General features: G+C 43.3%; 2 protein-coding genes across 2 annotated transcripts; one reads left to right on the top strand and one right to left on the bottom strand.

Moving 5' to 3' along the window:
- Positions 1-230: 230 nt before the first annotated feature.
- LOC129351769 (zinc transporter ZIP6-like) lies at positions 231-9,631 on the top strand. Its single transcript, XM_055020671.1, is given in 15 exon segments — positions 231-329; positions 1,192-1,417; positions 2,379-2,587; positions 2,664-2,813; positions 2,816-2,853; positions 3,243-3,399; positions 4,114-4,200; positions 4,535-4,704; positions 5,689-5,937; positions 6,495-6,579; positions 6,851-7,116; positions 7,119-7,245; positions 7,358-7,438; positions 7,824-8,014; positions 8,810-9,631. Coding segments are annotated over 14 exon segments (2,157 nt in total). The 5' UTR covers positions 231-329; positions 1,192-1,223; the 3' UTR covers positions 8,963-9,631.
- A 967-nt stretch (positions 9,632-10,598) lies between these two features.
- On the bottom strand, positions 10,599-12,530 carry LOC129351647 (uncharacterized; the record flags this gene model as incomplete). The annotated part of the gene is made up of 1 exon (XM_055020596.1): positions 10,599-12,530. A coding segment is annotated over one exon (1,656 nt), but the record flags the coding sequence as incomplete, so codon positions are not given.
- Between the last annotated feature and the right edge of the window lie 116 nt (positions 12,531-12,646).

The following is a 12,646-nucleotide window of genomic DNA, read 5'->3' on the forward strand; positions in this document are numbered from 1 at the left end:
CCCGCCGCGGTCTCTCCGCACGGCACGGCGCGGCGCAGTTTCCGGGTTTTACCGCCTTTGTGCACACGGCACCGGTCTGGTGCGGAGCGCACAAACCAACGTGTTTCTGTTTACCTCCGCTGTGTGAGCGGGTCCGCAGCGGGACACTGACTCGCGTGGCCGCTCAACACGGTGTTTAAAAAACGGTTTCTGGTTAAATTTGACCGGCGGGCTGCGGTCCAGACTCGGCCCGGAACCAGGCCTGATTCCGGGCCGCAGCTCCGGGAACATCCCGCCTGTCAGCATCCAGGGCGGGGAGTCCGATCGGGGCTGCTAGCCTGGGAAACCCGGTAAAAACACAGTTTATTTCAACAAGTGGCCGCATTATTTAACTCTAACTACCTCTAATGATTAGCTATAGTAAGACTAGTTTCGATCTGCGGTATGACTAATATAATCCGGAATAATCCGGTATGACTCGGGTTTTCCTTTTATTCTTTGCCAAACTCCGTTCAGAAAAACAAACATTTTAATATTTCTTTGCCACACAGATGATGAGGGATGTAATTTTTTGCCCCAGTATTTATTAAAAGCTTCTTTTTAATTCGGCTCATCTTTTAGAAAACCCTAAACATTATTTTTGCCGATCCTCATCTTTTCCTTGTATCTATCTGTCAACTCCAGAGCTTAACAGGATTTTCAGAATAAATGTTTTTAGGCTAATCTGATCCTTAAATTCCTGACATGTGGCTCCCATTGTGTAACACTGATCACTCCTTCAGTTTTCCACAGGCTACTGGAGCTTATTATAACTTTATTAAAGACACAAATAGATTCATCTGAGAAAATAATAATTTAAAAAATAAAATCCACGAGCTGAACCTTTTGTTGGGCCTTGGTGAATATTTAGGCTGATTAAATGTTAAAAATGTGGAATCTTAAGAAACGCAGAGTTCCCCTTTGGCCTGTTTCACTTCCTTCCTCTGAAGCTGCTTTTAAAGGTTAGAAGATGATTTAATTCTGGGGATTTTTGCTCTGAATGTGAAACCAAGAGGCTGATTCATCTTTAGGGAATGTTTAAACTAACCAGCATCACTCAGTAAAGGTCTGACTGGTTTAAAATGATGCATTTTAAAAAAAATCTTTCTTTATCTTTGAGTCATTCTGCTCAGCATCAGAATCTCTGAATCTTCCAGTTTTTCTGTCCTCCAGTGATCCAGACGAGACGTTTTGTCCCAGCAGAGATGCTGAATGACCAGATGGCTGCAGCCATCTTGGCTGCGACGCTCTGCTTTGCTGCCAGCTGCGTCTGGGCGGCGGCCGACTGCTCGCCGTCCCCCACCGAGGCCTCCGGCGGCGCCCGGCTCCTGACCGCCGTGGTGGACGCTCAGAGGGCTGAGCGGGCCCGAAGGCAACACCTGGAGGCGCTGTTCCATAGGTGAGCTGCTGCTGTTGCTTTGAGTGAGGAAGAAACGAAGCATCCAGGGCGGGGAGTCCGGTCCGGGCTGCTAGCCTGGGAAACCCGGTAAAAACACGCTTATTAACTACGAGAGGAAATGAGTTCATGGTACGATGTGCTGGAGCGTTTCTCTGAACATTTACAGTTCAGAACATGCAGCCACAACTAAACTGCTGAAGATTTTCCTGACACACTTTTTCCTTCCACTCAACTTTCTTTGACTATTAGGGTTCCAACAATTATTTTAGTAATCAATGATTTTGACGATTAATCAGATTAGACAGAAGGTACTTTCTGCATATTTTCCAGTTTTAGGATCATGTAAAAATGTAAATTCCTGATTTAATTCCCTATTTTAAAGGAAAATAAACATTTTATTGCCTAAAATTAAATATCAGCTTAATATTTGATCATGTTTGATCAAATATTATTTTAGCATCAACATGAGAAGTTCAGGCTTTTAAACATCCATACAGTTTAGATCTGATCCACTGATTATTTATCGATGAACTCATTAATAAATGACTGATCAATAACTGGATGTAAAAGATGCTTACAATGTGAATTAAATTCTTTTATTTTTTGATCTTTAATAATATTAAATTTTGTTAGCAGGTAAAAAAAATTAAAAAAATACTGATTTTGCATTATTGATTAATTTCATTTTGTGAATAAATGAAGATTCTACAAACAAATTGTCCTTCAAGACGATTTAGTTGAGATCAAAACACCAGAGAGAAACTTTCATCCTCCAGCTTTGGTAAAAAAAAAGACAAATAATGCAAATGGACAGAATTGATATTGTTCTAATTTAATATGTGATTTATTGATTTATTGCTTATTGTGACTACTTGACGTATTTATAGTGGTTATAAGTGATCGTGAATATTAATTATTACTGTATTGATCTGAGTTTGATCCTGCGTGTTTTTGGTCTCAGATACGGAGAGAACGGCTCCATCTCTCTGGACGGCCTGAAGCGTCTGCTGCAGAGCGTCGGCCTCGACCGGATCCGGAACGTCATGGTGAAGCACCGGGAAGAACCCGGCCACCACCATCAGCACCAAACGCATCATCACCATCACCATCCGGGTCGGCACCCGGCTGCCGACCACAACAGAACCGAGGACCTGCAGCAACCAGCCCACTGTGTCTGCGGGTCGCGACGGCAGAACCGCAGACGGCAGAACTGCAGACGGCAGAACCGCAGACGGCAGAACCGCAGACGGCAGAACCGCAGACGGCAGAACCGCAGACGGCAGAACCGCAGACGGCGCCGGATTGTTGGTGAAAACCCAAAAGAGAAGCTTGGCTGGAGAAGGAGGGACCACGGTCGTTAAAACCGAGCCAGCGGACCAGGATCATCTGCAGAACCGAGCCTGGAGAATGAAGAGGTTCGGCTGACACAGGAAGAGGTTCTCTGTAGCATAGATCTATAGATCTACAGCCCAGCTGCTCCTCCACCGGTTTCTTAGTAAACACATCTGAGTTCAAAAGCAGAAATATTTATTATTTTAATCTGGTTTTCAGATTCTTTACCAGCAAAGTTCATCTTTCAGGAACTCATGATCGTTCATGGAGCTTCTTTACAAATGTTCACGCTGACGTTAGCGATAGCCGCTACATGTTTCACATTAAGATGCCATTTTAGACTAGCATAGCGTTTCGCTAACTCCTATTAGCATAACTAAGACACAACACGAGTTTTCCAGCGTCCAATCAGATCGTTTGAAGCAGAAATGAATGGCTTCAGATGCAGCTGTGATGTAAATAACGACTGACTGAGTGTTGGTATCTCCTGCAGTGCCTGAACGCCTCGGGCCTCCTCCTCTCACACGGGATGTCCCAGGAAGGAGGCGTCGCCCTGGGAGACTTTGCCTTCCTGTGCCCCGCCCTCCTCCACCAGATCGACAGCGGGGCGTGTCTCCTGCACGGCGACGCCTCCCGACACGAAGACGCAGGTAGGAGAGTCAGACTGGAGCTTTTATCAGAGAAAACATCTGGATTACCAGGCTCTAATCTGGATTAACAGGCTCTAATCTGGATTAACAGGCTCTAATCTGGATTAACAGGCTCTAATCTGGATTAACAGGCTCTAATCTGGATTGACAGGCTCTAATCTGGATTGACAGGCTCTTATCTGGATTAACAGGCTCTAATCTGGATTAACAGGCTCTAATCTGGATTAACAGGCTCTAATCTGGATTGACAGGCTCTAATCTGGATTGACAGGCTCTAATCTGAAACTTTGTCATGTTGGCACCTAATTGCATCATCAGCAGTTTCTGCTTCTGTTTATGAAAATAATAATTTGACCAAACCAGTTTGATTTGTTGCTTTTTTAGATTCTAGTTTTTATCCAAACAAAGAACTCTTCAGAAACTGACGTTTGAAATGAATTCAGTTTCAAACTGAAAACCTTCTGAATCAAGCAGTATTTTTTGAGTCGTTTATAGAGTATCGCTTGTACCTGCTCCACACTGACCAATAGAAACGCTGTTGCTAACGGCGACCTGCATGATGATGCGTCTTATCCTTCAGAAGAAGCTCCGCCTCCAAAAATAAGATGTGATGATCATTTATAAAACTAATCTAAAAAATAAACTCTGAAAAATAAAACATAAATAAAACATGAAAAACAAAAAGTGAGGAAATCTCTGTTTTTTTTTTTTTAGGACATAAACACCATAAACATTCACACGGTCACCATGGAAACCACAGCGAGCCCCACGGCGGCGAAAACGGCAAACACATCACAACAGGTGAGATGACTTCAGGCTGGGAGGTCAAAGGTCAGTGGATGGGTTTAACGGTGAAACCAGTTTCCTGCTGACCTTCATCAAACAGATTCACACAAAACGAGGAGAAAACGTCATAAAATAAATAAATTCTTCAAGTTTTAAATCGTTCTAGATTCTCCTCTATCAGAACATTAAAGATTTGGTTGTTTTTCACCTTTAAATAAAAGCTGAGCTGCTCTTCCAGCCCCATGAAGCCAACGGTCAGTCGGGTTAAAACACAACGTGGTCAGAGAAACGCTGAGCGGTGACTGAAGTTCTGCCTCTGACGGCTCTGGGACGCTCTGGTTTGTTGCAGCCTGGGTCGGCGGCTTCGTCTCCATCACCGTCATCAGCATGCTGTCGCTGCTGGGCGTCCTGCTCATCCCGCTCATGAACAGAGTCTTCTTCAAGTTCCTGCTCAGCTTCCTGGTGGCGCTGGCCGTGGGAACGCTGAGCGGCGACGCCTTCCTGCACCTCATTCCCCACGTGAGTCAGAGCGAATTTATTTACATCAGCAGAAACTCCACCAGCAGCTTAGCTTAGCCTAGCTTAGCTTAGCCTAGCTTAGCTTAGCCTAGCTTAGCTTAGCCTAGCTTAGCTTCTGGTGTTCCACAGGGATGAGTTATTAGCTCCCTCTTCCTCTTCCTTCTGAATTTAAATGTATATTTAAGAAATAAAAAGACACTTATATTTTTATACATAAAGAAATAAAGAAGCTGCTGGAAAAACAGTCAAACTCTTTCTGATATAATTATATTGTCTTAAATTGTCTCGGCTTTGAAGTTTAAGGCTAAAACTCAAGACATTTAAAAGCCAAAATATTTTATTATGTAAAATGCTGAAAACAAAACGGACAAAAAATGGGAATAAATCCTGAATCTAAAGACGATGGTCTGGATTTAAATCTGTATCTTTCACTTTTTCCAAAAATCAAACCAATTAAAATGTTTTGTTTTTTCACACTTTTGCATACACAGCAATTTCTCAAAATAAAATTCAGCCTGCAGATTATTTTTCCATTTTGGATTTTTGACTAAAATTTCAAATGTAAAAATTGAGAAATTTTTGGGTTTCGTTGTGGATGATTAAGAAACAGAAAATAATTACTTTTCCATTTTCTGATCTTTGGATCTCAACTGTAAATCAGACCTGCATCTTTAACCATCTGACCCCATCAGCTGTAGTTTTTTCTTCCACTAAATCATCTCTGCTGCTCTGAGAGGAGATGCTGCAGGTGTCAGAGCAGCTGCAGCATCTCCTCTCAGAGCAGCATCTCCTCTCAGAGCAGCTGCAGCATCTCCTCTCAGAGCAGCTGCAGCATCTCCTCTCAGAGCAGCTGCAGCATCTCCTCTCAGAGCAGCTGCAGCATCTCCTCTCAGAGCAGCTGCATCATCTCCTCTCAGAGCAGCTGCAGCATCTCCTCTCAGAGCAGCTGCAGCGTCGCTCAGGCGTTTTGTTTTTTCTCTTCAGTCTCATGGGAACCACGACCACTACCATCACCATGACGACCACTACCATCACCTGGGCGACCAATACCATCACCATGACGACCACTACCATCACCTGGGCGACCCCAACGACCTTCACCCTCACGGCGACGCCGAGGAGAACATGGACGGCGTGTGGAAAGGCCTGACGGCTCTGGGCGGAGTCTACTTCATGTTCCTGATCGAACACTTCCTGACTCTGGGAAAAATGTACAAAGACAAGAAGCAGAAGGTCGGAGGCGAAACTTTGATGTTTTCTGGTCACGTTGATTCTGATTTTATTTTGAAAGAACCAGCAGAAGCAGCAGCACAGCCTGATGACAGCATTACCTCCGCCTCTGTGGCAACAATATCTGATCATTAATGCAGCAGGAAATAGTTCAGGAAGCCTTAAAACGAGAGGTTTGGTTCAACCAGCAGGTGGCGCCACATGCAGCTTTTTCAACAAAACTGTTTGCAGTGAATTTAGATTTTATATACAGTCCTTATAAAATAAATATTAAAACTAAACAAGTCATAATCCAGCAGAAAACAAAATGATTTTATTCTCATCATATTCAGACTTTATTGTTCAACTTTTATGTTTTTTTCCTCATTATTAGGATTTTGTAATTTTATCAATATTCTCATTATTGCGACTTTATAGTAATATTTTGACTCTGTTGTTGTAATTTGACAGTTTTTCATGTCCTGTCATATAAACATTGACCTCAGGGTTTATGGAGGTTCTGGTTCTGTTGGTTCTGTTGGTTCTGCTGGTTGTGATGTTCATGTTTGTTCTCCTGTCAGGTCCAGAAGAAGTGGGACCAGACGGACAAATCGGACCCGGAGAAGCAGCCGGCTCTGGAGGAGAGTGGGCTGAAGCCAAGCGAAGGTGCGAGTACGTTCTGGTCTGGCTCTGGTTCTGGTCCGGCTCTGGTCCGGTTCTGGTTCTGGTTCTGTTCTGGTTCTGTTCTGGTTCTGGTCCGGTTCTGGTCTGGTCCGGCTCTGGTTCTGGTCTGGTTCTGGTTCTGGTTCTGGTCTGGTTCTGGTCCGGTTCTGGTTCTGGTCTGGTTCTGGTCTGGTCCTGGTCCGGTTCTGGTCCGGTCCTGGTCCGACACAGAGCTCTCCTCTCAGACGCTTCCTGTCTGCTCTCCCTCCATCAGACGTGGAGCCGAACGGCGCCGGAGCGTTCGGCGAGCTTCCCGGCGGCGTGTCGGAGGAGGAGCAGGTGATGCTGGCGCCGCAGGTTTCCGTGGCGCCGCAGCAGACGTACGGCCGGCCCGACGGCGCCGGGTACTCGGCCGAGGACTGCGAGAACAAATGCCACTCCCACTTCCACGACACGGTGGGGCAGGCGGACAGCCTGCACCACCATCACCATGACTACCACCACATCCTGCACCACCACCACTCCCAGAACCACCACCCCCACAGCCACGCCACAGCCACGCCCACTCCTACTCCGAGGAGCACTTCCAGCAGGCCGGCGTCGCCACGCTGGCCTGGATGGTCATCATGGGCGACGGCCTGCACAACTTCAGCGACGGCCTCGCCATCGGTGAGCCGCCGGCGCCGCGGACACGCCCCCCTGGGGAGCCTGGCCCCCCTGGGGAGCCTGGCCCTGGGAAGCCGCCAGCGCCGCAGCCTGACCAGTGTCTGTGTGTCTGCAGGAGCCGCCTTCAGCGAGAGTCTGTCCAGCGGGCTGAGCACATCGGTGGCCGTTTTCTGCCACGAGCTTCCACACGAGCTGGGTGAGAGCGCCAACGCCACGAGATCGACTTATTGATCAGTGATCGCATCAATATCACCAATAAATACAGTCACTGTGAGCAGACTGGAGAAAAAATCAGACGCCTTTATGTGACTGGAGTCAGAAAGAAACGTTTTAAAACGCAAATATTTTCAAACAGCAACATTTCTGTTTGTGGGGCTGAAAGTTATGCAGTTATGTAAAAATAGACAAAAATGATTCTTAGTGTCAATTTCATTGTTTTCATAAAATATTATAACAAAATATTTTAGTTCACCAGGTAAAGGTTTTTCTTCATAGTAAAATAGTCGATCAGTTTCTGATGCTGGTCTCTCTCTCTCTCTCTCTCGCCCTCTCTCTCTCTCTCGCCCTCTCTCTCTCTCCAGGTGACTTTGCGGTGCTGCTGAAGGCGGGCATGACGGTTCGCCAGGCCATCCTCTACAACGTTCTGTCGGCCATGACGGCGTACCTCGGCTTGGTGACGGGGATCCTGATTGGCCACTACGCTGAAAACATTTCCACCTGGATCTTTGCCCTGACGGCCGGCCTCTTCATGTACGTGGCGCTGGTGGACATGGTGAGTTGGACCGAACCGTCTCCAGTCCAGAAGTGTCTCTGCAGGACCGAACCGTCTGGAGGACGGGAGCGTCTCATGTCTTCATCAGCTGCACAGTTTGGTCATAAAGTTCAAACTAACTTTGATTAAAAGCCTAAATTTTAAATATTTTCATACATTTAATAAAAATAGAATGTCATATTTTTTTTATCAGACTTTTTTATTTTAGATCAGTTAAAATCATCCAAGTTATTTCTGTTTTTAGATTTTTTTAAAATTATTTTAATTTGAGCAGAAAGATAATTTTTCTAAATTTATTTGAATTGTTTCAACATGATATCTGTTATCACTAATAGATCAATGACTCACTGATCATCTTATATTTTAATCAATACACATATTATTGAATTTGGGTTTAAAATTTTACAGTAATAAATATGAATTAAAGTTGCTGTTCTTAGTTTTTATATATTGTTTTTATCTCAATGTTGAACATTTTGATATCGGACCTTAAAGTTCTGAATTGTTCTGTGGAAACTAGAGATGCATGTTTTCACTCCCGATACGATCCGATATCTGAAAAACATCTGAATTGATTTAAAATGTTTTTTTATTAAACACAGACATAAATTTACTGTATTACTCATTTATTTAATAATTCTGAGTCAAACATGTAGAAACAACTTTAGTTTGTTCAGGCAGCAGAAAATCTATCAGTGGAAAATCAACTAAAAGTTAAATGTTTTAATTTAATTTAATTTAATTTAATTTAATTTCTTCCCTCCAGGCTGATTTATTGCTGCTTCTCTGCTTCAGGTGCCGGAGATGCTGCACAACGACGCCGGCGACCACGGCTTCAGCCACTGGGGCTTCTTCCTGCTGCAGAACGCCGGCATCCTGCTGGGCTTCTGCATCATGCTGCTCATCGCACTGTTTGAGCACAAAATCCAGCTGGACCTGGGGTTCTGACCCGCGCTGCGCTGCATCCTGCTTCAGTTTACGGCAGGAAGCCTGGAGGGAGCCTGGAGGAATCCTGGAGGGAGCCTGGAGGAATCCTGGAGGGAGCCTGGAGGAATCCTGGAGGGAGCCTGGAGGAATCCAGGCCTGGAGTCGCTCAGCCGGGTTCACAGGTGGAAACCGTCTGGAGTTTCTTCTGAGTTTCTTTCACTATGAACACATTAAGTTTCTGTCTGAACTTCATCTTTTGGGTCAATGAGTTTAGTTTTTAAATCATTTTTAGGTTTTTCTCAGTGAAACCTGATCAGTGTTATAAAGGTACAACCGTCCAAACCACAGTTCCTGTTAAACCTGATTCTGTATAAACCTGACAGGAAGCAGAAGACGGGTCATGAGTTACTTTTAGGTTTCTTTTTTTAAATGAATTCTTGTTTTTTCCGCTGATATTTGTGGAGTTTTGTGTTCATGTTGAATCTGTTTCTCGTTAAAATGACATTTTTCCCAAACAGCTTTAGAAACTTCAGCTCTGAAATGTTAAACAGGAAATAATCCCTGAAATGAAATGATTGATAGAAGCACCAACAGGCGATGCGTTCAGGAACTGAAGGAGCTTTTAGACTCACATGTTGGTCCTCTAAATGATTCGGCTGCTTTTAAAGCTCCGTTTTATTAAAATAAGTCCTGAAACTTCTGGACGGAACCGGAGAGAAAACGGATCCAGTTACAGGAAAGTCCTGAACCAAAGCTGTTAAAATGCTTTTATTTTGAAGGAAAGTTGCTGATTTGGTTAAAATCTTCAGGTTTTGGTTCTGGTTCCTGTTGGTTGAATTTGTAGGTGAAAGTTTGAATCCAGTTTGTTTCTGTTTCATATTTGGTTGTTTATAAATGAATATGGATGTTGGTTATGAATCCATCACCACTGCAGAGATTTCTCCGTTTTCCCAAACAGCCAAACTTTTTCATCCAATCAGCATCAAACTACTTTATTATGACCAGCAGCTAAAAGAGGCTTCATGTTTGCTCTGCTCTCATTGGATGATTTTTCTGCTTCAAGAAAAACGTTTATTTATTTTATTTGTTATAAAATGCACAAACTGATGTTACATTCATCGCTGTGTTTAGAGAATCGTTGTAGAAATGTTGTTCTGCTGACTGCAGGTCAGAAAAGCTTTATGGTTTCGATGGTAACAGATTAAAGATGGCAGCTCATAGAAGCAGGTTTTTCCTCCAAGTTTTAATTTTTGTTTATGTTGTTAACATAAAGCAGAAGAAACGGATTGCTCTGAAGTTCAGGTCAAAGTTTCCTCTGTGGATCCATTAATGTTACACTGTAAATATTAGGTTTATGTATCTGTGATGTTTGTCTGCATTATGTTTCACTGACACAAACCCAACCTGCTGCAGAAACCTGGGAGAAAAATGAAAAGGTTTGGGAAACAATAGAAAAAATAAAATTCATTGAAGATGAAATCTCATGTTTTCTTTATGAATTCAGTTTAATTTCAGATGTAGTTTTATGTTTTCATTGACATTCTGTCCATTCAATACATGTCGTAGTTTTATTATATATCTTTTCTATGGTTGCAGCTTTTTAGATCATAAAGTATTGATCTGTCATGGATTAGGCTGAGATGCAGTCAGACTCCCATTAGGAGCAAAAATGAATTTAATTATGATTCTTATATTACACATAAACCAGGAAACAGAAAAATATTTTTAATGTTTTTCTGATGTATCAGAGTAATAAGAGTCAGACTAGCTTCCCCAAATACATTGATTCTGATAAAATCATTTATGAAGGATTTATATTTCCTGTTTCAAACAAAGCAAAGAGCTTTAAATAAAAGCAAAGAGAGTTGTAAGAACTAAAATCTAAATGACTTTGGGACAATCTGCAGATTTAAGACCTCAGATCAAGTGACTCTTATTGGAGGAGAGGTTTTTCTCCTTTCTCCACTTTAGCCATGACTTCTGCTTTTTGTTTCATCTCCATCAGTGACTGAATCCGTTGTTTCCAGCCTGGTTTTGCTTCCTGTTTCTCTCCTTCAATCAGCAGATCAATGTACTCTGAAGTGGTGAGAGGATTGGGCTTCAGTGCTATCTCCTTCAGTCTGTTCAGACACTTTGCTGATTTGTCTATTAATTTATTCACCTCTTTCTGCATATCATATTCAGCCTGTAGTTTTCTCATTAGTCCCTCTACAGTCATCTTCTGCCCTGTGGCCTTTTCATAATTAGCTTTCAGGTCTGCGACTGTCCGTTTCTCTATAACATCTTTATAATCCCACCTGTACTTTTGGTTGAAATGAACGTTCCAGTAACATTTCCCTGGACACTGAGTGCAGTATCCATTTCTGTCCATCGCCCAACTTTTTCTTTTATCAGCATCATTTGGTATTGGACAAGGGTAATGACAGGTGAAGTGGCACTGCTGACAGTTGGTAATGTAGTTCCCAGAACCTGAGATATCAAATTGTATCGGTTTTTTCACAGTGACCTCAAACTTAAATTTCTCATTTCTACTGATCTCAGCTTCATGCTCTTTGATTTTTTCTCTAATCTCTCTGATCTCCTCCAGTTTGGCCAAACCAAGTTTAACCTGATGCTGCAGATTTTCCACTGAAACCTCGAGCTGTTGTCTTTCTCTCAGGACCTCATTGGTCAGAGTCAAACTTTTGGTTTCTATCTGATTTAGAGCAGCAAAAAACCTTTTCATGCTTTTTGTTCCCATGTTCCAAAACATCTGATCAAAGTTTCCATCGTCATCATCACTCTGAGTCTCTGCTGCAGAGGATTTATTGTCAGCAAACAGAGCAGAGTTGTTAAATTTGAAGTGAACTGGAAGACCATCTTCCCCTTTCGGACTTGGTACGCCTGAAGCTTTGATTGCTTCTAGAACTGGAGGCTTCTGACTATCTGCAAATGTCACCAGGATCCTGATGTTTTCTGCTATATCTTTGCCAAAGATGGAGAGAATGGAATCAAAGATATATTTCTGTTTTGGTGTGAGACGAGCTAAAGCAGCCTGAGCTACAAAACACACAGCATCAACCTCACTGACCCCGTCTTTACTAGTGAAGAGGTTACAGAGCTGCTCTGTGATCTCCCTGTCTCTCTCTATTCCTCTGGTGTCTCCAAAGCCTGGAGTGTCTATGATGGTCAGAGAGAAGGGAACCTGAAATCCCTCTCTGTGGTTGAGTTTGTACACAGTGACCTCAGAGGTCTGACTGTGAGCTTGGGATTTTGTTTGACCATCGTCCACTAAGATGAACCGATACGAGTCTGACCATTGAACACCTAGAATGTAATTTATCATCCCGTTGATGAGAGTTGACTTCCCAGCACCTGTAGCTCCAAGAACCATGATGGTGCGACTTTGTTTAGCAGCAGGTTCTCCAAACCTGAAGAACCTGCATCCATTTATTCTGATGTTCTCCTCCTTCAGAGGAACTTTATAAACAGGAAGTGGTCCAATCTGTGGCTGCAGCTCTTTGCTCTTAGCTTTAACAGCATCAGAAAGTCTGGTGCTGTTTGGCTTTGTTGTTTGAACATGAACAATCTTGCTTTCCTTGCTCCTACCAGCCCACCACAGTCACATGTGATCCTGAATGCATATTGTGTTTCTGACTGAAGTCCTGAAATGATGGCCGTTTCACCTTTTGACCTTGTTTGGTTCCAGGTGTGATCATCTTCTAC

The sequence above is a fragment of the Poeciliopsis prolifica genome, unplaced genomic scaffold (genome assembly GCF_027474105.1).
Source record: "Poeciliopsis prolifica strain line A6 unplaced genomic scaffold, Auburn_PproV2 SCAFFOLD069, whole genome shotgun sequence".
In the NCBI taxonomy this organism is placed as follows: domain Eukaryota; kingdom Metazoa; phylum Chordata; class Actinopteri; order Cyprinodontiformes; family Poeciliidae; genus Poeciliopsis; species Poeciliopsis prolifica.